General features: G+C 46.1%; 1 protein-coding gene across 1 annotated transcript in view; it reads left to right on the forward strand.

The window, feature by feature from the left end:
• The window catches only part of DSTN (destrin, actin depolymerizing factor), a 146,665-nt gene extending 137,152 nt beyond the window's left edge, over positions 1-9,513 (forward strand). The window contains exon 4 of the mRNA XM_063918136.1: positions 9,315-9,513. Within this exon, the coding sequence (XP_063774206.1) occupies positions 9,315-9,424 (110 nt within the window). The 3' untranslated portion in view covers positions 9,425-9,513. The remainder of the gene's footprint in view (positions 1-9,314) is intronic.
• The last annotated feature ends 15,107 nt before the right edge of the window (positions 9,514-24,620 follow it).

Here is a 24,620-nt window from a genome sequence, read left to right on the forward strand (position 1 = left end):
AAGGGGAGGGTTTGATATATATAGGGAAGGTGAGGCCATCTTAGCTCTCTCTTGTGGTGATTTGCCTTCCCACCCTCCCGCCCCTGTGGTCAGAAATTCTGGCACGTGGTGCCTTGGCGTTAAGTTGTTGGCTGGTTTTATCGTTGGCTATTTATTGGCGGAAAAGAACAGCAGTTTTGTATTTGTATGGTAAGCTGTAGTGTTTTACAGTTTGGTGTGGTTTAGGTGCACTCACCTCCATCGACTTATTGGCCGCTTGACCACCCGTCCGGGAAGGCAGCGGCAGGGCACCCAGGAGCGGTGGGTAGTCACTGTGGGGGTTGAGTTGTCACCTATTACCGGCTTGTGATAGTTGTAGTAAAATTAGGATGGTTTCGAATTTTTTGTATTTTAAGGTTAATTTAGGTTAATAGAGCCGTTCTTTTTGCTGCCACCATATGCTGGCTGGATCGGCATCTTAATAAAATTTTCTATTACAGGTTTGCTACTGGTTAGGGTCAAATAAATAGCTAGCAATTTTTCTGCCAAAATTCAAGTCTCCGTGTCTTTATTTCTGGTTTTGAGGGTAATGAATGCTTTACTTTAAAAGAAGGGGGTCCACCAAATATCACTAGGATGTTTATGGCTGTGTACCCCAGAGGACCTTTTTGAAATGCACATTAATCAGTGTTAAGGGGAGTTATGATTGCCACCCCCAACAAGCAAGTTGACCTTCCTCTTGGTGTTTGAGGGTAACTTCTCAGGTCCACAGTGGCAGTACCTCACTTAACAGCACACCATTGTGTTTCTTTCAACCATAAGGTCTTTGTCAATGTGTACCTGTGTGCTCAGAAACCAGGTATTTATAGTGAGGTCTATTAACCGGGTGTAGTACGGGTGACTGGCGGTCTCCTGACCGCCGGTCACCATACCGACGCCGGGATCCCGGCAGCATACCGACGCCGGGATTCCGGCGGGGAGGGACGAGTACAGCAAGCCCCTTGCGGGCTCGCTGCGCTCGCCGCGCTGCGGGCTCGGTGGCGACCTGCGGTCGCCACAGGTTCTATTCCCACTCTATGGGTGTCGTGGACACCCACGAGTGGAAATAGTCCCTGTTGGTCGGCATGCCGACCATCGGGATAGTGAGCCGTCGGGCTCACCGAGGAGGTCATGTGACTGTCGGTCAGCTGACCGGCGGTCACATGAAGACCACCCCTATTAACCCTGTCTCCTTCCTGTGTCAGGGGGGTGGTTTCTAGATTACAATTCATATTGGGGTCATTGAGATACTTAATTGCCATAATAATTAATGAATGCATTTGTATAATCATAAACCAACTGACCCTTCACATTAGTGTATTGAAATAATAATGGAAATCGCTCTAAAAATGTCTGGAAGCCACCATGCGTTCCATCTGCTAGAATGCATCCCACGTCTGCCGGAATTGTGTCTTTCCACTGTCAATGTACTGGGCTGAAAGCCACCATGCGTTCCACCTGCTGCAATCCATGCCGCTTCTGCCAGACGTGACATGTTTCAGTTTAGTGAAGCTATTCAATCATTCCAAGTGGTGGAACTCATGGCACTCACATATTTATTACTAATGCACAACTAATAACATTCAACCTAATGGAATTAAGGCATTTTAACCTAATCTGCACAATATTATGGTGTCATATCAAACTCATAATTCATATACTTCACCACTCTATATATTACCCACCCAGCAGGTCCGCTGAAGTGGGCATTAATACAGAAAATAGTATCCAGGTCAATCCATAGTGAAAAATATCAGGATTGCAGTAATATACAGTAAACAATATCAACATACATAATATCAAATGATATGACAGTAAAATAATGGTAATACATAGTTTCAAAGCTCATGCAAGATATCAAAAATGCTAAGATCCATTTTGGAGATAAAATTAAGATTTGTAAGAAAGAAAAATGAGCCAGAGGTAAAGGGTTAAAAAAAACAACATAAAATACTTTTTATAAGAAGCATTTTAGTTTGAAATCACTGTTCTAGCCAGAGGGTTCTAAAGTTTTCAATTCATAAATTAGTTTCATTTCAGGTTTGAGAAAAATTTCCATACCCTTTGTGCGCCAATTCCCTTAAATTTTCTTTATCCCTATTATGATTTAAATGCTCATATAAGAACACTGGTGCTTAGCTTTAAAGTGCTGGGGTAAGGGATAGTTAGTAAACACTTTCTTAATGTTTTGCAGATGCTCCGGCCACCTTAATCTTCTCAAGGTCATTCTATTATATTGGAGCCCATATACACACTGTATAAGATATATGAAATTCCTACTATTATAGGTAAAAAAAATCTTCTCTAATGTTACTAAACAAGTATTCACAATACAGGAATATTGTAAATACTTGTTTAGTAACATTAGAGGATAATTTTTTTATTTTAGAGTGTTGGTCAGTGTGAGTAGTGCAAACAATACATGATCTGCACCAGAAAAAAACCTTGGTCTTCTTTCTCCCTGTCCTTTTCTCTGGTATAGCACTTTTGACCAACCAGTTCTTTAGATTCAGAGCTATGCTATATGTAAACCTTGGAATTGGTGGAATCATTTTTGCAGAGCCGGCCCTAACCAATATGATGCCCTAGGCAAGATTTTGGCTGGTGCCCCCTAGCACCACCACTTGTTTCTGACCCTGCACCCCTTTCCCAGCACAACCACCCCTCACACATAGCAGTCCTTATTTTGGTGTTCCTACCCCCTATATTTTAAATAGAAACAGTGCACACATTCGGCGCACAGCCTAAAAAGGGGTGTGTTCTTGCTGGGAAGGGGCATGGCCATTGGCCACCCAATAGTACCCCCAATTAAAATTACGCTACACAGTACTGCAACTTTATTCATATTTTATCATGCGATAGTGTGCCTAATTCACGTTGCATCACACAGTAGTACCACTTTACCTTATAAACATTACTCCTCACAGTAGTGCCCCTTATTCATATTACACAACACCATATTGCTGTTTATTCACATTATACCACACAATAGTACCCTTTCTATACGTAACACCACACAGTAGAGCACCTTTGTACACATAATGCCACACATTAGTAATACCCTTACACACATAATGGCACGCATAATGCCCCTTACACATATGCCAAACACTATTGCACAACAAACCTACCCACACACAGCACTCACACGGCCGCTAACATTGTGACCTCTGCCTATGCTGGGATATAGGTGTGTTCTCATATATCTTGCCTCAATATGCCATGAAGCAGGGGATGGCAACTCTGCTAACGTTGGGTGTCTTTTTTGATGAAAACGCATCTAATTTGCATTGCAATTTGGCTAAGATGCACAAGCAGCTTCTGCTGATTAAAATGATATGCAACATGCCTATATAGTGTGTGTGACTGTGGCTGTATCTGCATACAAAATGCTACACACAGAATATAGGCATGCCGCATATCATTTTTTTCAGCAGAAGCTGCTGGTGCCCCTAGGCATACCAAATGCCCTAGGCATTTGCCTAGTTTGCCTATACCTAGGGCCGGCTCTGCATTTTTGAGCCACCTAGGATGATGATGGCATTAATGCTAATACATGAGTTGCTGTCTGTTGGTTTGGAGAAGCTTTTAGTTGGTAGATTCTCCCCTTCCTTAATAGTGAGGTCTAAAAAGTTAACTAAAGGGAAAACATTTAATAAAGGGAAAACATTTATCACCACCTATAATAATCAGTACAGAACTGTCGAACATATTTTTAAGAAAAATTGGTACATTCTCTATCAGGATCTGATTTTAAGAGAATTGATTCCACCAATTCCAATTACTTATAGGCAGAAGAGGATTTACCACAAGGCAACCAAAGCGGCTGCTTAGGGCCCTGTTGGTCTTAGGGGGCCCTGCTGGTCCCAGGGGGCACGCCCACAAGGCTGTATAAAGGGCATTTCTGTCGGACCAACAGTTTCACCGAAATTGTCTGAGAGCTGGGCTGGCTGAATACTCCGAGCGGTCTGTCAGTGATTAGGGTAGTATTCATGTGACCGGCGGTCGGGAGACCGATGGTCACATGACCTCCACCGACATCCCGCCCCTCACTATCCCGATGGTCGGCATGCCGACCCACAGGGACTATTTCCACTTGTGGGTGTCCATGACACCCATAGTCGCCACGAGCCCGCAAGGGGCTTGCTGCACTCGCCCCTCCCCGCCAGGATCTCGGCATCGGTATGCTGACCGGCGGTCTCCTGATCGCCAGTCAGACATACTACACCCAGTGATTAGACAGCTGTTGGGTGCCGGCTCCAGCACATGCCTGTGTCTCCAGTCCTGCAGTACTGTGCGTGTGACCAGTCATGACACACGTGTGTATGACATCAGATGCTTAGAGAGAAGAGCCAGGATGTGCACAGAAAAAAAGATGAGGTCTTCTAGTGTACTTTATTACAGTATTTTTTTTATTTTATATAACATTCACCAACTTTAAAATCCAATCAGTTGGGAGTGGGGAATGGGGTGGACAGTGTTTAAGTACTACAATCATGGCTGGGGGGAGGCACAGACTGTCTGATGATATGTCAGTATGCTATAATACTGTATTTTAAGTGCTACCGTGTATGGGAGATGCCTGCTACAATCAGTGGGGCACTGATATATAATTAATACAGTCACACTGACTGAGGGGTGTAATAATTATAAGAGACTGGGGACCTACAAGGCTGCTACAATCAGTAAGGGGGGGTCAGAGGCACTCATATATAATGCAGTCAACACTGATGTAATTGGGTGTAATAATAAGTATAAGGTATAAGTGCCTGCATTATATATCAGTACTCCCCCCCCCCCACACACACACACACATGATTGTAGCACGTCACCTATTCCCTATTAGCAGGTCCCCCATCCCTTACAATGTCTATTATTGCACCCCTCAGTCAGTGACTGTATTGACTATATATCATACTTAGGGCGGGATGTACTAACCTCCGCCACCACGTTAAGTGCCGTTTTCTCTGCGATCTCACTCACCGCTCTGCTGCCCGCCGCTTCCCCTTAGCTCCCCTGTCTGCTTTCTCATCTGTCTCCCTCCTCATCGCTGTGCTCCCCCTAGCCGTTGGCGCATGCGCACATCTCAACAATGAATATATTTACAGGAACAGATGAGGGCGTCTTACACACATGGATGGGATGGTAATGATATCCCAGCAGACGGGATGCCTACTGTCAATATACCGACAGCGGCATCCCGGCCACCAGGGTACAAGCGGGGTGAACGTAAAGGGTCCCCTCGCAGGCTCGCTGTGCTCACAAAGCTTCAGGCGTGGTGGCTCGCTGTGCTCGCCACAGGTTTTAATCCCACTTTATGGGTGTCGTGGAAACCCACAAGTGGGAATAGCAGTGGAGAGCACTGTCGGCATTCCCGGCTGTTGGGATTTTGGCGTCGGGAACCCATCCGCCGAGATATTAACTACATGCCACATGGATATATCAGCATACAATATGTCCCCTTGCACATACAGTAGTGGCCCGTGTTCGTTGCAGAGGGGGTCAGATGAATAGTAATTTTTTTTTTAAGGGGCTGACCATGCCCCTCCATATTTTGCCACACCCCACCAGTACTTCAATCCATATCTGCTCTCCCCTGCCCTGACCCTGCCCCCTATTTAGGGCTGCTTCCAGAAAGTTCCTGGGCTGGTTTTGTATCCCAATCCGACCCTGCTTGCTGATATTCTTTACTGTATAGTTATTGGAATCCTGATATTATTTACTGTAGATTGACCTGGACACCGTTTGCTGTATTCATGCCCACACCAGCAGACCCGCTCGGTGGATATACTGTATATTGAGTGGTGTTCATAGCTGACTGAAGTATATGAATTATGAGTTTGATATGACACCACAATATGTGTGGACTAGGTTAAAATGCCTGAATTCCATTAGGTAGAGCACTATTAGTTGAGCATTAGTAAAAAATGGAACTGCCATGCGTTCCACCAGTTGGAATGCATGAATAGAGCAAAAACCAACTAAAAAACCAATAAACCAAACCGTCACTTCCAGCGGAAGTGGCATGTGTTCCAGCAGATGCATTTGATATTATGTATGCAGATGCAAGGTGTCTTGCATCCATTCTTAGAGCGATTTTCCTTATTATTTCAATACACTTGTGTGAAGGGTAAGTTGGTTTATGTTTATATAATTGAAATAATCATTATGGTAATTACAAGACTCAATAAACCCAAAATGAATTGTAATTTAAGAACCCGCCCCCCCTGACACAGGAAGGAATCAGGGTTACTAGACCTCACTATAAATACCTGGTTTCTGAGCACACAGGTACACCTTGACAAAGACCTTATGGTTGAAAGAAACACAATGGTGTGCTGTTAAGTGAACTGCTGCCACTGTGGACCTGAGAAGGGACTCTTATGGGGACACGTACGTACTAAGCAGTGATAAAAGTGAAGTGAGCCAGTGGAGAAGTTGCCCATGGCAACCAATCAGCATTGATGTAACATATATAATTTGCATACTTTAAAAGTATACAGAGCAGCTGACTTCTCCACTGGCTCACTTCTCCCCTTTTATCACTGCTTAGTACATGTCCCCCTTAGACACCAAGAGGAAGGTGAACTTGTTTGTGGGGGTGGCAATCATAATTCCCCTTAACACTGATTAATGTGCCTTTCAAAAAGATCCTCTGGGGTACAAAGCCAATCATACCTGTGATTGTTTTATTTATGCTGATTGATGTTATAAATAAATCTGTCAATTTTTACACTATAGAATGCCCCCTATATAATTTTATTTAGTGGTGCTATTGACACTGAGGGACATATGTGTTGAAAACTACAGATTGAAGAAACCAGGGTATCTATTCATTTAATGTGGACAGTATTCACCGGATGAGGATGTTCTATCTGCAGGTGTGACTATTGTTTTATTTATGAGCATACGCTTCATGTTATTGGATGAGGTCATTTATCTTCAGGCATGACTATTTGCTTTTTTTTATATGGTTTTATGAGTTCATATGATTTTTTTATTCTGTTAGAGTTTTAATATAGTAATTAGCTCCTACACTTTGTTTGATCTTATAAACATCTACAGGTTTTATCATACACTCAGGGCCGTTTCTTGGGGCAGGCGAGCAGTGCAAGAAAATATAAAAAATGTGTATTGCGCTTGATGCATAAATGTTTGTATTTAAGTTATCAAAAGTATATACATAGGTGTCTGCTTGTACCCAATTCAGCACACATGGAACTTGCTAATATATTTAAATAAAAATAAATTTATTAACACATAGACATTAACTGCTAAAACCAATATATAAACTCAGGCACACTGATAGAACATTCAAAATTCATTGCAACATTGTAGTTGAAATAGAGACAATGTAACTTGTGTAATACCACATAGACCCGTCTGGTCTATTGAATAAATAAACAGATTGCAACAGTTGCTACAGCCTTTGATGAGAAATTGTTGTAACTCCAGTCCTCTATGCTACTGGCGTCCCAGTGCAGAGGAATGCTGCTGGTTATAATTACCCGACCTGCGGGAGTGTTCAGTCTTGCAGCACAAGAGTCACGGAGGTATCTTCACAGCGTCTGCCGCCGGCACTATCACGGTGCAGATGTCACTGTCCTGGCGGGCGGATACGGACGCTCCGGAGGTTTGCTAACCTGGCGTACCGGTGTAGGAGCTCCACAGGCTGGTCCAAAGTTAACCGCTAAGTGCGGATTCAACAGTCGGCAATCTGTCAGTGTGCAAAACTGAGCGAGGGGATGACGTCAACGCGTTTCGTCCCGTCACAGCTCGGGACTTCCTCAAGATGCAACCGCACTGGGCGCCCACCGCGGCACTAATTGTGGCTCCCTGCTTCCCCCTCCTATTTCTCCCCGAGTAACCCGCTCGGGGGGTGGAGTTTCACGGAATGACGCGGTTGCGTCATTACGTCACTCATGAAGCAACCCCGTCACTCCGCGAAACTCCCCCCTCCCCGAGCGGAGTACAGAGGGGGATACAAGTTAGGAAGAGGGAAAGGCCGGCGCGAGGAGCGACTGGTGAGGTGGGCCGAAGAGCGGTAATCGCCTCTGTAAGTATTCTCTCTCTCTCTCTCTCTCTCAATGTGTGAAATGGGGACACCTGCCGTAATGTGTGAAATGGGGACTCTTGCCTGCCGTAGTGTGGGGATTTAATGTATCAAGGGCATTGCGGTGTGTGGCATAATATGGTGCAGGGGGCATTACTGTGTGGGGCTTAATATGGTAGAATTTTTTTTTCTGTGGTGGTCGTGATCTGTTGGAGCAGGGTCCAAAACTGGATTGTGAGGTAGTCTTTTCAGACGAGGCCATGCCCATTTAAATGAAACCACACCCATTTAGATGAGGCCACGCCCCCTTGCCGGGTGTGCGCGCAAGTTTTTTTTTTTTATCTAGGTGTGTGTGTGTGGGGGGGGGCACATTTTTTTATGTCATGGGGGGGGGGGCATTTTTAAATCTCGCACTGGGAGCCAAATTGGCTAGAAACAGCCCTGCATACACTAATGAAAGAACGCTTGATATTAGAGACCAAAGACCAAAGGAAGCCTAATCTTATTATATACTTATTATCTGTGTAATAAGGACATTATTTAGAGAAATCTCAAAACATACTGTATGTTGGAAATGTGTATTTTATAAATCTCATTACATAACACCAGTGGGGTGTAGTAATTATGTAGTTGGCCGTGACTTCTGAATATATTCAGTAGAATTATGGGGCAGATTTATTAAGCCTGGAGAAGTGATAAAGGAGTGATAAAGCAGTGATAAGTGCAAGGTGATAACGCACCAGCCAATCAGCTCCAATATGTACATTTACAGTTAGGGGCTGATTGGCTGGTACGTTGTCACCTTGCTCTTATCACTTCTTTATCACTTCTCCAGGCTTGTCCTATATTTTAATTGCAAATTTTAGTGTTATATTTACTATGAGCATTTAAGATGGTTTTGGAAATAGATCAGTTTGGTGATGTTTGCTTTTACTATAATATACTGTGGTTGAGATATATCAAGGCCTGGAGAGAGATAAAGTACCAAACAATCAGATTTTAACTCATTTTTCTCTCTCTCCATTTTCTCTCTCTCCAAGGAATGATACATCTCGCCCTGTATATGTAATTCTTTAATTTATTGTTTAATGTTTTTTTTGGGGGGGGGAGTTTATCATGTGGCCCCATCACAATTAAATTTGATATTGCTTAGTATACAGTTCAGCTACAGGAATCAGCATTACTTAATTCTGCAGAAAGAATTGTACTCGGTAATGACAAAACATTCTCTGTCTTTGTTTAGGAGTCAACAAACAGTGGGAGCTTCACAGCCAAGATGACCTTACTGTTGACCAACTGGCGCAGAAACTTACAAATGGCAAAATTAAATCTTTGGAGGGTCACCTTTTATAGATGCTCAGTGCCAGTAACAGCCTGCAAGTTACGCAGAGCTGCTTAAAGTGGAACTAAACCCTCTGCAAATAAATGTTAATATGCTATAATGGAAGGTGAATGTGCTCAATTTCCTTAGGTGTCATATGAGTTCTGTTTATGTAGAATATTATTCACAGGTTTTTCACTTAGCACTGCCATATTTCTGTGGACATTTTCCTACATTCCTCAAAGCACTGGAGGTCATTTATGAAACACAAAACATCTGCTTCTCAGTAGAAAAGCAGCTTTGGTCCTAACGTGCACCTTGATTTGTGCCAATGCCCTCCAATTTCCACCAATGCATGGGCTGAAGGCAGAATTGGGCAGAGTGAGGGCATTACTGACATGCCACAAAGTAGGTACACGCCTGTGGGGTGGTCTTCAGTATGCCGACTGTCGGGATCCCGGCGCACAGTATACCGGCGCCGGAATCCCGACAGCCGGCATACCGACACTTTTTCTCGCTCGTGGGAGTCCACGACCCCCCTGGAGGGAGAATAACGTGCCACCGTGCCCGCAGTGTGACGAGCGCAGCGAGCCCACAAGGGTCTCATTTGCGCCACCCCACCTGTGTGCTTACTATGCGGAGCAGGGCAGAAATTACATTTTCACATAATTGGGGGCGTTTGGGGATTTCTACACGGACGTACTGTATGCTCATTTCCACTCTGCAAATGGACTTGGACTTTGCATCCTCTTATACACTCATAACAAAGGCTGTTCCGACTCTAATGATTAATTTAGATTATGAATGAGGATAAACCCAGTGTTTCAGAAACACACCAGAAACGCTTTTTTTTTTTTTTTTCCTTCAGTGAAACAGGAGGTATAAAGGTATTGAAGGGTGAATTTAGATGTGATCTTAACAGTTTTATACAGTGCACTCCCACATTCTGCTTCTCCACACATTTAGCGGCACAGAGAAGGAGTGGTACAGTTAGAGAATACCTGGGCCTCTGTAAGGGCCTGTTAGTGCAGGGTAAGCAGTAGGCGTAAGCACGTACCATAGGTACCTTCTGAATGAGAGGACAAGGCCTCACCTGCTCCAGTGGCCACACCACCACTACCCATGGCTACTGGAAGTCTTGGTGCCCCGCCCACATCTAGCCAGATTTCCAGATTTCTAATTTGCAGAACTGTCTGAAGAGATTGGAGGATAGGTGTGCACTTTGAATTTGCAAAGATATCGGACGTGATTTATAAATGACTTCCACTGACTGCATTGTATTTACCCATTTACATTTCATACCTAATAACAATAGTTCCTAGTTAGTAAAAGTTGTAAATGGAGCCAATATAAAATAACAATGTTGTACTCTCACATACATGGATGCCTCCATTTATATAACATTTTAATATATTTTGGGGTTTCTGGTCCACCTTAGGCCATGTGTATACTGTAGCATCTTAAATATTTTACTATTAAACTTACAGACTTTTATATTTTACACAACTTACTAATATATATTAAATGCACTGCTTATGGTAACTTGTAATTATAGGCATGAATACACTTGTATCGTTACATTATATCAATAAACCAAAAGAAACAACTACTGTTTTTTTAAGGTAAACTAGGAAAACCTAATGTGGGTTTATTACAGAACTATACTAAGATCTTCAAATTCTATAGGAGAGTCTTCATACATTCACATAATGGCAAATTAAGACCATCTTAACTCTTTGGCAGTGTTCTAGCAATGGGCGCCTCTTCTTTGTGAATGTGCGTTATCTGCCTGGTCACGCTCTACCACCCAGGTCATATATTGCTTGGAACACACAGAATAGCAGGTGGTTTGGCAATTTATACAACTAGATCACAGTCACAGTGTAACAAGGGGGACATTGAAGCAGTGGTACATTTAAATGATATATCAAAAACTAAATATACTAAAAGCCATTGATGTACAGATTAATGACTTTTAGTATATTTCCTTTTGGCATATAATTAAACAAGATAACCTACAGGCTAACATATATGCAGTAACTTTGTCAAGATTACATGATTGACAATGGACAAACCGGTAAAATATTGTATGTGAAATAAAACAAAGACGGTATGATGTGATACTGATTCCTATATTTCTGCTACAATGCAAAAAATGTGTTTGAGTTTCTATAGATAACATCCTTTTCTTCTATGCTGTGCAATCAGGTGCTCTGCTGCAACATAGTACACACAGAGAATGTAAAGTTGTGAAAGGTGGATATAGGGGTGTATCCAATTATTGTCGGAAAGACGGCAGTTTCCAACAGGTTTATGTCAGAAGGAGTTCAATGTGACCCCTTTTTTTCCGACAAGTCGGGAAATCCAATTTGTCGTAAGCCTGTCGGAATGCAGACCGCCGATCCACGTGTATTGTCGGAATCACAGCCAAACCCGAGAGGTTTTAGCCCCGTTTCCAACAATGTCAATCCGACTTTAAAAAAAGTCGGATTGCCATTGTCAGGAACGGGCCAAACCTGTTGGGTTTGGCAGGCCACTGAATACACTCATGTCGGATCCTTTTTCGCCGGAAAGGCAGGGCCGTCTTTTCGTATGGGCTCAATGGGCACTTGCCCAAGGGCCCCAGGAGTATAAGGGCGCTAGGCTGATAGCTGAGAATCCCCTCTTTCCAGGGGTACCAGATTTTTTAAAATCGGCCTGGGGAACCAGAGATATCTGACTTCAAAGCAGTGGTCCCCATCCAAGCCTGTTAATTGCTTTTCCTAGCCAGATATCTCGGGTTCTTTCTGACTTTCAGTTTTTCTGAGGATATTCTCCAAAAGCTGGGGCTCTCCCCTTTCAGTGGACCCTGGCAGTTTGTCTCTACTATGCCCAGAACGGGATATATAAGCCTTCAAGCAGCTGGTCCCTGCTCCAGATCCACATGCCTGGTTTGCAGTTTTATATTTTCACCGGTATATTGCTCTTGCTCCTGAACTCTGATCCCCAAGTTCCCAGAACCTTCTGAAAGTGAGACTCTCTAGTTTTTTTTATCCTATTCAAAGCTAAACAATATATTTCCAAGAACAGGAGATATCTGCAGTCAAGCAGGCTGCCCTCCCACCCGGAAATTATGAATATTAAGCCCACTCCACTCTCCACCCCTCCCCTGCGTATTAAACACCCCCTACCACCCTGGAAGTACGGGAGCCCTTCAGTCAGCTCAATGCCCCTTCTACAGTTTATTGTTTTCCCTTTTGCCCCATCTCCCACTATCTGTGCAATAAAGGAGTAATTAGCAGAAGTTACTGCTCCAGGTCCTACATGCTGAGTGGAAGATAAAAACCTCCTACCACCCGCGGGATATCAAAGCTACTGCTGATCGCACCCCCTACCCCTACTGCTGGAGGAGGGGTAGGGGGCTCAGTGCACTGCTGTGCCCAGGGGCCTACACTGCTGTTAAGATGGCCCTGCGGAAAGGATCCGACATTAATTGAATACACCCCATAGTCTCTATTACATGCATAGTGCAAAGGGCATATGTTCATTCTACATTATTTAAATTAGAATGTTCAAACACATTGGTTTGTTATTGGTTCATATGTAGAAGACATTGTTAAAATTACCCTAAGGTTGTGTCCCACCTCCTGTGATCTGGAACCAGTGTCAGCAAATCTTCTAAGAGGTTGCACTGATGTAATTGGTCCAGAACTTGCTAAAATAGTACAATGCACTTTGCGTACAGGTATTTTTCCTGAATGACTGAAGAAAATAGTTATCTTATAAATACCCTGACTGCATAACTAACTACAGACCATTTTTTCACTTCCAGGAGTAGAATACTACACACCTTAATGATTTTTGAATGTGAATACTAGAAATGATTCAATATACAGATCCTAGCTTCCATGTTAAGCCTAGATACACAGGTATCCAAATTAAGTCAAGTCTCTCACCTGCTCATATTGGGGGTTATTCTGACCCGATCGCACGCTGCAGTATATTGCAGCGCTGCGATCGGGTTAGAACTGCGCATGCGCCGGTGCCGCAGTGCGCCGGCGCATGCCAGACGGCAGAAGGCCGTCGGCCACTATGATCACCTCTGCCTTATTGACAGGCAGAGGCGGTCGCTGGGCGGGAGGGGGGGGCGGAACGGCCAACGCAGGAGTGGCTGGACCGAACGGGGGGCGGGCCGCAGCGGGTGCGTGACATCACACGCAGCTGCTGCGGGCCGGGGAGCGATGAGTAGCTCTCCGCCAGCGTGCTAAAGCTGCGCTGGTCGGGAGCTACTCTTGAAGTGCAAAGGCATCGCCACTGTGCGATGCTTTTGCACTTCTGCGGGGGAAGGCCGGCACTGACATGCGGGGTGGGATAGCCCTGTGCTGGGCGACCCCCGCATGTCAGTGGGAATGATCGTAGTGTGCTAAATTTAGCACAGCTACAATCATCTCGGAATGACCCCCATTGTCCTCTAAAGGCACCCATACATCTATGTGGGGATTCCCCGCTCTCCCACCATGACTGAAACCGCCAATGCGCCGATAGGCGGTTAGCAGTGATCAGCAATCTATCTGGGAATTGGGGGAAATTAGATGTTAAAAATACCTGATTACCTGATCCTATCCGTCTTTGGGATTTTTAAACATGTTTAATATTCCTGATTCCTGCCTTGGCTGTAAGGGGATTGGGACATTGCCCCAATATATCTCTGATGTATTGGGGCCACTAGATAATCTTGTCCACAGAGGCAGGTGTAGGGACTGAGACCGAACTGAAAAATGACAGAGCAGACATGCCCAGTAGTGTCTGACAGATGGTGAGTCTTGCTCAGTCCACGATCTAACAAGATATCTAAGCATGCAGCACAAAGGCAAATCAGGTCCGGTCCAGAATCCAGCAACACCATATCTGAATAGTACAGTGTGTGAGGATACCGGGTATTGGAACATTAGTTCGCTAAGTGTGCTCAGATCCTTAGGTTCGGCAATCACACAGGTAAGGAGGAGAGAAATGTATAACAGCAAGTGTATTACACAAAAAGCACACACAAGTGCAATACACATAGGCCCTCATTCCGAGTTGATCGGTCGCAAGGCGAATTTAGCAGAGTTACACACGCTAAGCCGCCGCCTACTGGGAGTGAATCTTAGCTTCTTAAAATTGCGACCGATGTATTCGCAATATTGCGATTACTAACTACTTAGCAGTTTCAGAGTAGCTCCAGACTTACTCTGCCTGTGCGATCAGTTCAGTGCTTGTCGTTCCTGGTTGACGTCACAAACACACCCAGCGTTCGCCCAGGCACTCCCACCGTTTCCCCGGCCACTCCTGCGTTTTTTCCGGAAACGGTAGCGTTTTCAGCCACACGCCCCTGAAACGCCGTGTTTCCGCCCAGTAACACCCATTTCCTGTCAATCACATTACGATCGCCGGAGCGAAGAAAAAGCCGTGAGTAAAAATACTTTCTTCATAGTAAAGTTACTTGGCGCAGTCGCAGTGCGAACATTGCGCATGCGTACTAAGCGGATTTTCACTGCGATGCGATGAAAAAGAACGAGCGAACAACTCGGAATGAGGGCCATAGGCTACACAGCCACTACAAACTGTAACACAGACGCGTAATTACTAACCCCCTTAACAGCCTGCAAAGTTCCTAACCTTCATTGGGAATTACTGCAGATCTGTCCAGTCTCACCCAGGAGTATAGTCCTGATGGCACTCTGTACTGCCAATTTATATTTTCTTGTTTGTTGGCTCCTTCTGGTATTCACTGGGTCTCACTCACCGGAGCACAGCAGCTTTCCCCACTCCTGTGGCTGCTCAAGTCCCCCCCAGATGGTTTCTCCCTGGATGTCTCTAGAACTGGGAGAGATCAATCTCTCACCTCCAGTCGGGATCCAGACTATAGGTCGACATACATTGGGTCAACAGTCATTAGGTCAACATCATATGGTCAACAGACACAAGGTCAACATGGACAAAATGACATATGAATGGTCGACACTGGAAAATGTTGACAGGTTCAAAAGGTCAACATGTTCATATGGTCAACACATTTTTGGGTTGTTTTTTTTATCCTTTTGGACTTTTTTTTTTGATTATCAGTATCACAAATCATAACCTTTACTAACCTTGTGGCTAGTGAAGCATAGCGTAGCGAGACACTGTGCCTGAAGCGTGGTGAGCGAAGCAACCCTGCGAGGGGACACGTTTGTACAAGTTGTGCTCCTAGATGAAAAAACTATCCACACTAAATCCAAAAATGCAGAAAAAAGTGTTGACCATTGTCATGTTGACCTTTTCCAGTGTTAAGTTGTTAACCTTTCATATGCGGACCATTTGTCCATGTCAACCTTGTGCCTGTCAATCATATGGGGTTGACCTAATGACTGTAGACCTAATAAATGTATATCTTCTATAACACACCCCCTCCAGTCCAGAACACAGAATGACTCACCCACAGGGTTCCCGCAACAGACAAAGTTCCCATTAGCACCAGGAGCCCTGCTTGGCCGCCGTCCGGAAGAACGATGACTGTTTCAGAGACATGACTCTTTCAGAGACATCCTTCTTCTGGACGGGGCCCTGCCTGGCCGCAGTCCAGAAGAAAGATGACTCTTTAAGAGACTCTTTCAGGGCCACCACATCAGGTGCCCGGGCCCTTATGCAGCTAACTAATGAAGGCGCCGGACCTGGGAGCAAGCTGTGGTATAGTGGTACGTTAGAGCAGTTCAGTACTTCTAAACACTTGCACGTTCTCCACCCCCCCTCCCCCCTTCCTCCCAGATGCCATGCCTATGTGAAGCTTTATCTTATACCCTTTTCTCTGACGTCCTAGTGGATGCTGGGAACTCCGTAAGGACCATGGGGAATAGCGGCTCCGCAGGAGACTGGGCACAACTAAGAAAGATTTAGGACTACCTGGTGTGCACTGGCTCCTCCCTCTATGCCCCTCCTCCAGACCTCAGTTAGAATTTTGTGCCCGGCCGAGCTGGTTGCACACTAGGGGCTCTCCTGAGCTCTTAGAAAGAAAGTATATTTAGGTTTTTTATTTTCAGTGAGATCTGCTGGCAACAGACTCACTGCTTCGAGGGACTGAGGGGAGAAGAAGCGAACCTACCTGCTTGCAGCTAGCTTGGGCTTCTTAGGCTACTGGACACCATTAGCTCCAGAGGGATCGAACACAGGCCCAGCCTCGGTCGTCCGGTCCCGGAGCCGCGACGCCGTCCCCCTTGCAGAGCCAGAAGCAAGAAGAACATCCAGAAAATCAGCGGCTGAAGACTCCGGTCTTCATTAAGGTAGCGCACAGCACTGCAGCTGTGCGCCATTGCTCCCCATGCACACCTCACACTCCGGTCACTGATGGGTGCAGGGCGCTGGGGGGGGGGGGGGGCGCCCTGGGCTGCAATATAAATACCTTAGCTTGGCAAAACAACACATAATATAGTCAGGAAGACTATATATGTGTAAAATCCCCTGCCAGAAATATCCTGAAAAAAGCGGGAGAAGTCCGCCGTGAAGGGGGCGGGGCTATCTCCCTCAGCACACTGGCGCCATTTCCTCTCACAGCTCCGCTGGAAGGACGCTCCCCAGGCTCTCCCCTGCAGTTTCCAGGCTCAATAGGGTAAAAAAGAGAGGGGGGGGGGGGGGCACTAAATTTAGGCGCAAATTGTGTATTATAGCAGCTATAGGGGAAAAATCACTGTGTGTAGTGGGTATCCCTGTATTATATAGCGCTCTGGTGTGTGCTGGCATACTCTCTCTCTGTCTCCCCAAAGGACTTTGTGGGGTCCTGTCCTCAGTCAGAGCATTCCCTGTGTGTGTGCGGTGTGTCGGTACGGTTGTGTCGACATGTTTGATGAGGAGGCTTATGTGGAGGCGGAGCAGGTGCCGATAAATGTGATGTCACCCCCTGCGGGGTCGACACCTGAATGGATGGACATGTGGAAGGAATTACGCGACAGTGTCAACTCCTTACATAAAAGGTTTGACGACATAGCAGATGTGGGACAGCCGGCTGCTCAGCCCGTGCCTGCCCAGGCGTCTCAAAAGCCATCAGGGGCTCTAAAACGCCCACTACCTCAGATGGCAGACACAGATGTCGACACGGATACTGACTCCAGTGTCGACGAAGATGAGACTAGTGTACATTCCAATAGAGCCATTCGTTATATGATTACGGCAATGAAAAATGTGTTGCAAATTTCTGATATTACCCCAGGTACCACAAAAAGGGTATTATGTTTGGGGAGAAAAAGCTACCAGTGGTTTTTCCCCCATCTGATGAATTAAATGAAGTGTGTGAAGAAGCGTGGGTTTCCCCCGATAAGAAACTGGTAATTTCTAAAAAGTTACTAATGGCGTACCCTTTCCCGCCAGAGGACAGGTCACGTTGGGAGACATCCCCTTGGGTGGATAAAGCGCTCACACGTCTGTCTAAAAAGGTGGCACTACCGTCTCCGGACACGGCCGCCCTAAAGGAACCTGCGGATAGAAAGCAGGAGGCTATCCTGAAGTCTGTATATACACACTCAGGAATTATACTGAGACCGGCTATTCCTTCAGCATGGATATGCAGTGCTGCAGCTGCGTGGTCAGATTCCCTGTCGGAAAACATTGATACCCTAGATAGGGACACTATATTGCTAACCGTAGAGCATATTAAAGACGCTGTCTTATACATGAGAGATGCACAGAGGGATATTTGCCGGCTAGCATCTAAAATAAACGCAATGTCCATTTCTGCCAGGAGAGGTTTGTGGACTCGGCAGTGGACAGGAGATGCAGATTCTAAAAGGCACATGGAAGTTTTGCCTTACAAGGGTGAGGAGTTGTTTGGGGATGGTCTCTCGGACCTCGTTTCCACAGCGACAGCTGGGAAGTCAGCATTTTTACCCCATGTTCCCTCACAGCCAAAGAAAGCACCGTATTATCAGGTACAGTCCTTTCGGCCCCAGAAAGGTAAGCGGGTTAGAGGCGCGTCCTTTCTGCCCAGAGGCAGAGGTAGAGGGAAAAAGCTGCAACATACAGCCAGTTCCCAGGAACAAAAGTCCTCCCCCGCTTCCTCTAAGTCCACCGCATGACGCTGGGGCTCCACAGGCGGAGCCAGGTACGGTGGGGGCCCATCTCAAGAACTTCAGCGACCAGTGGGCTCGCTCACGGGTGGATCCCTGGATTCTACAAGTAGTATCTCAGGGGTACAAGCTGGAATTTGAGACGTCTCCCCCTCGTCGTTTCCTCAAATCTGCCTTGCCGACAGCTCCCCCGGACAGGGAGGCAGTGCTGGAGGCGATTCACAAGCTGTTTTCTCAGCAGGTGATAATCAAGGTACCCCTCCTTCAACAAGGACGGGGTTACTATTCCACAATATTTGTGGTACCGAAACCGGACGGTTCGGTGAGACCCATTTTAAATTTAAAATCCTTGAACACTTATATAAGAAGGTTCAAGTTCAAGATGGAATCACTCAGGGCGGTGATTGCAAGCCTGGAAGAGGGGGATTACATGGTATCACTGGACATCAAGGATGCTTACCTACATGTCCCCATTTACCCTCCTCACCAGGAGTACCTAAAATTTGTGGTACAGGACTGTCATTACCAATTCCAGACGTTGCCGTTTGGTCTGTCCACAGCACCGAGGGTATTTACCAAGGTAATGGCCGAAATGATGATACTCCTTCGAAAAAAGGGAGTTTTAATTATCCCGTACTTGGACGATCTTCTTATAAAGGCGAGGTCCAGGGAACAGTTGTTGATCGGCGTAGCACTTGCTCGGGAAGTGCTACAACAGCACGGCTGGATCCTGAATTTTCCAAAGTCGCAGCTGGTTCCTACAACGCGTCTACTGTTCCTGGGGATGGTTCTGGACACGGAAGAGAAAAAAGTGTTTCTCCCGGAGGAGAAGGCCAAGGAGTTGTCATCTCTAGTCAGAGACCTCCTAAAACCAAAACAGGTGTCGGTGCACCAATGCACGCGAGTCCTGGGAAAAATGGTGGCTTCTTACGAAGCAATTCCTTTCGGAAGGTTCCATGCAAGGATCTTTCAGTGGGATCTGTTGGACAAGTGGTCCGGATCACATCTTCAGATGCATCGGCTGATAACCCTGTCTCCAAGGACAAGGGTGTCGCTGTTGTGGTGGCTGCAGAGTGCTCATCTTCTAGAGGGCCGCAGATTCGGCATACAGGACTGGGTCCTGGTGACCACGGATGCCAGCCTTCGAGGTTGGGGGGCAGTCACACAGGGAAGAAACTTGCAAGGACTATGGACAAGTCAGGAGACTTCCCTACACATAAATATTCTGGAACTAAGGGCCATTTACAATGCCCTAAGTCAGGCAAGACCCCTGCTTCAACACCAGCCGGTGCTGATCCAGTCAGACAACATCACGGCAGTCGCCCATGTAAACCGACAGGGCGGCACAAGAGCAGGATGGCGATGGCAGAAGCCACAAGGATTCTCCGATGGGCGGAAAATCACATGATAGCACTGTCAGCAGTGTTCATTCCGGGAGTGGACAACTAGGAAGCAGACTTCCTCAGCAGGCACGACCTCCACCCGGGAGAGTGGGGACTTCATCCAGAAGTCTTCAAGCTGATTGTAAATCGCTGGGAACGGCCACAGGTGGACATGATGGCGTCCCGCCTCAACAAAAAGCTAAAAAAATATTGCGCCAGGTCAAGGGACCCTCAGGCTCTAGTTGTGGACGCTCTAGTGACACCGTGGGTGTACCAGTCGGTTTATGTGTTCCCTCCTCTGCCTCTCATACCCAAGGTACTGAGAATAATAAGAAGGAGAGGAGTAAGAACTATACTTGTGGTTCCGGATTGGCCAAGAAGCGCTTGGTACCCAGAACTTCAAGAAATGATCTCAGAGGACCCATGGCCTCTGCCGCTCAGACAGGACCTGCTGCTGCAAGGACCCTGTCTGTTCCAAGACTTACCGCGGCTGCGTTTGACGGCATGGCGGTTGAACGCCGGATCCTGAAGGAAAAGGGCATTCCGGAGGAAGTCATCCCTACGCTGATTAAAGCTAGGAAGGAGGTGACCGCAAACCATTATCACCGCATATGGCGAAAATATGTTGCGTGGTGTGAGGCCAGAAGGGCCCCAATGGAGGAGTTTCAGCTGGGTCGATTTCTGCACTTCCTACAGTCAGGGGTGACTATGGGCCTAAAATTGGGTTCCATTAAGGTCCAGATCTCGGCTCTGTCGATTTTCTTCCAAAAAGAACTGGCTTCACTGCCTGAAGTTCAGACGTTTGTTAAAGGAGTGCTGCATATTCAGCCCCCTTTTGTGCCTCCAGTGGCACCTTGGGATCTCAACGTGGTGTTGAATTTCCTTAAGTCACATTGGTTTGAGCCACTTAAAACCGTGGAACTAAATTATCTCACGTGGAAAGTGGTCATGCTGTTGGCCTTGGCTTCGGCCAGGCGTGTGTCAGAATTGGCGGCTTTGTCATGTAAAAGCCCTTATCTGATTTTCCATATGGATAGGGCGGAATTGAGGACTCGTCCCCAATTTCTTCCTAAGGTGGTATCAGCTTTTCATTTGAACCAACCTATTGTGGTGCCTGCGGCTACTAGCGACTTGGAGGATTCCAAGTTGCTGGACGTAGTCAGGGCCCTGAAAATATATGTTTCCAGGACGGCTGGAGTCAGGAAAACTGACTCGCTATTTATCCTGTATGTGCCCAACAAGCTGGGTGCTCCTGCTTCAAAGCAGTCTATTGCTCGCTGGATCTGTAGTACGATTCAACTTGCACATTCTGCGGCTGGCCTGCCGCATCCTAAATCTGTAAAAGCCCATTCCACGAGGAAAGTGGGCTCTTCTTGGGCTGCTGCCCGAGGGGTCTCGGCTTTACAACTTTGCAGAGCTGCTACTTGGTCGGGTTCAAACACATTTGCTAAATTCTACAAGTTTGATACCCTGGCTGAGGAGGACCTTGAGTTTGCTCATTCGGTGCTGCAGAGTCATCCGCACTCTCCCGCCCGTTTGGGAGCTTTGGTATAATCCCCATGGTCCTTACGGAGTTCCCAGCATCCACTAGGACGTCAGAGAAAATAAGATTTTACTCACCGGTAAATCTATTTCTCGTAGTCCGTAGTGGATGCTGGGCGCCCATCCCAAGTGCGGATTGTCTGCAATACTTGTATATAGTTATTGCCTAACTAAAGGGTTATTGTTATGAGTCATCTGTTCGTGAGGCTCAGTTGTTATTCATACTGTTAACTGGGTATAGTATCACGAGTTGTACGGTGTGATTGGTGTGGCTGGTATGAGTCTTACCCGGGATTCCAAAATCCTTTCCTTATTGTGTCAGCTCTTCCAGGCACAGTTTCCTAACTGAGGTCTGGAGGAGGGGCATAGAGGGAGGAGCCAGTGCACACCAGGTAGTCCTAAATCTTTCTTAGTTGTGCCCAGTCTCCTGCGGAGCCGCTATTCCCCATGGTCCTTACGGAGTTCCCAGCATCCACTACGGACTACGAGAAATAGATTTACCGGTGAGTAAAATCTTATTTTCCACTGCTGGGGAAATTGCCTGGTCTATCAACCCGGGTAAAGAGCATAGTCAGGAACCCAGGACTTTGTCCCAGGTAGTTTCCTCCTCTCCCGGGTTGATGTACGTACACATGAAAAAAAAAATTGGATGTTAAAGGCAGTGGAAAAGGGGCACCAGGGATGTTTTATAGTGGGTGTAAGCACTTTAAATCAAACCCTTGTCTGTACTTCCGTCCTTTCATGCCCCATGCCCAGGGGCAGATTGGGAACTGAAAGTGGCCCTGGAAAAATTTGTAGAAGTGGCCTCACATGGGAGGCACCAGAGGTATACTGTGTAACCATGGCAGCAGCACCGCCCCTCACAGGTCAACAAACAAAACAGGCCCCACATGAATATCGGCCCACTGTGAGCCCTATAGCCAATCTGCCACTGCTCATGCCTGTTGGGTTTACTTCACTGAAATCGAAGTGACCTGGAGTGTGGGGCTTTTGTTGGAGGACTAAGAACGTTGTATACATTTACTCTGTTCCATGTTCAATAAGATGTAGGCCCCTACACAGGTCTGTATGTAGCTTTTTGTATCAGTATTCCAGTCTCGTCTTTGGCTGTACATATTTGATATGTCCCTTAAGACTACTTTACAGGAAGCCTAGAATAGATTGATTTGAAGTAGACTGGGAATTTTGAGTTAAAAATAGGATTTTGGCTACCTACCGGTAAATCCTTATCTCGTAGTCCGTAGAGGATGCTGGGGTACACATTAGTACCATGGGGTATAGACGGGTCCACCAGGAGCCATAGGCACTTTAAGAGTTTGAGAGTGTAAGCTGGCTCCTCTGTCTATGCCCCTCCTACCAGACTCAGTCTAGAAACTGTGCCCGAGGAGACGGACATCTTCAAGAGAAGGATTTAACACAGATCGTGGCGAGATTCATACCAGCTCACACATACAAGGCACATCAAGCTAACTAGCTTGAAAAACTCAGCAACTGTTGAAACATTACTTACCAAGTAACAATGCAGTACATAACTAAACAAAGTTGTACTGAACCAGATAACGGTTGCAGGAAAATGAAGTGCTGGGCGGGCGCCCAGCATCCTCTACGGACTACGAGAAAAGGATATACCGGTAGGTAACCAAAATCCTATTTTCTCTTACGTCCTAGAGGATGCTGGGGTCCACATTAGTACCATGGGGATGTACCATAGCTCCCAGAACGGAAGGGAGAGCTCGGAGGCTCCTGCAGAACTGATTGACTGAACTTCAGATCACCAGAGGCCAAAGTATTGAACTTGTAGAACTTAGCGAACGTGTTCGACCCAGACCAAGTTGCCGCTCGGCAATGTTTTAACGCCGAGACACCCCGGGCAGCCGCCCAGGAAGAACCCATCTTACGAGTAGAGTGGGCCTTAACAGATTTTGGACACGGCAAGCCTGATGTAGAGTAAGCATGCTGGATAGTGAACCTAATCTAGCGAGATATAGAAACATAGAATTTGTCGGCAGATAAGAACCACTTGGCCCATCTAGTCTGCCCCTTTTTTTTTTTTTATATTATTTTTATCTCTAACCTTATTTGATCCATATTTCTTTGTAAGGATATCCTTATGTCTATCCCATGCACGTTTAAATTGCTCTACTGTCTTAGCCTCTACCACCTCTGATGGGAGGCTATTCCACTTGTCCACTACCCTTTCTGTGAAATAATTTTTCCGCAAATTTCCCCTGAACCTCCCCCCCTCCAGTCTCAGTGCATGTCCTCGTGTCCTATTGCTTCTCTTCATTTGGAGAATGTTTCCCTCTTGGACTTTGTTAAAACCCTTGATATATTTGAAAGTTTCTATCATGTCCCCCCTTTCCCTTCTCTGCTCCAAACTATACATATTGAGATTTCTTAGTCTTTCTGGGTATGTTTTGTGATGTAGGCCATGCACCATTTTAGTTGCCCTCCTTTGTACAGTTTCTAATGTATTAATATCCTTTTGAAGATATGGCCTCCAGAACTGAATACAGTATTCTAGATGAGGCCGTACCAATGACCTATACAGTGGCATTATTACTTCTTTCTTTCTGCTGCTGGTTCCTCTCCCAATGCGGCCAAGCATCTGACTAGCCTTCTTCATTGCCTAGTCTGCTTTGAAGCAGGACACCCAATTTTCTTGGGATCATACAGGACAAATAAAGAGTCCGATTTCCTGAGACAAGCAGTCCTCTTCACATACATTCTCAAAGCCCTCACCACATTCAAGGACTTTGACGAAATTGAAGAGTCAGTAGCCACTGGCACCACAATAGGTTGGTTGATATGAAATGCCGACACAACCTTTGGAAGAAACTACTAACGTGTCTGGAGCTCAGCTCTATCTTCGTGAAATATCAAGCAAGGGCTTTTACAGGACAAAGCCCCCAATTCTGACACACGTCTGGCAGAAGCTAAGGCCAACAACGTGACAACCTTCCATGTAAGAAATTTGACCTCAACCTCCTGTAGAGGTTCAAACCAGTCCGACTGGAGAAGACGAGAGGCCATCATGTCTATTTGGGGTAACCCCCAAAGGTCTGTTATTTCCTTGAACACGTCCGGATGGAGACCCCACTTTCCCGGATGGAGATCGTGTCTGCTGAGGAAGTCTGCTTCCCAGTTGTCCACTCCCGGAATGAAGATTGCAGAGAGCGCCAACGTGTTTTTCTGCCCAGAGGATTCTTGTCACCTCTGACATTGCAGCTCTGCTTTTCATTCCGCCCTGT

The sequence above is a fragment of the Pseudophryne corroboree genome, chromosome 4, assembly GCF_028390025.1.
Source record: "Pseudophryne corroboree isolate aPseCor3 chromosome 4, aPseCor3.hap2, whole genome shotgun sequence".
NCBI lineage: Eukaryota > Metazoa > Chordata > Amphibia > Anura > Myobatrachidae > Pseudophryne > Pseudophryne corroboree.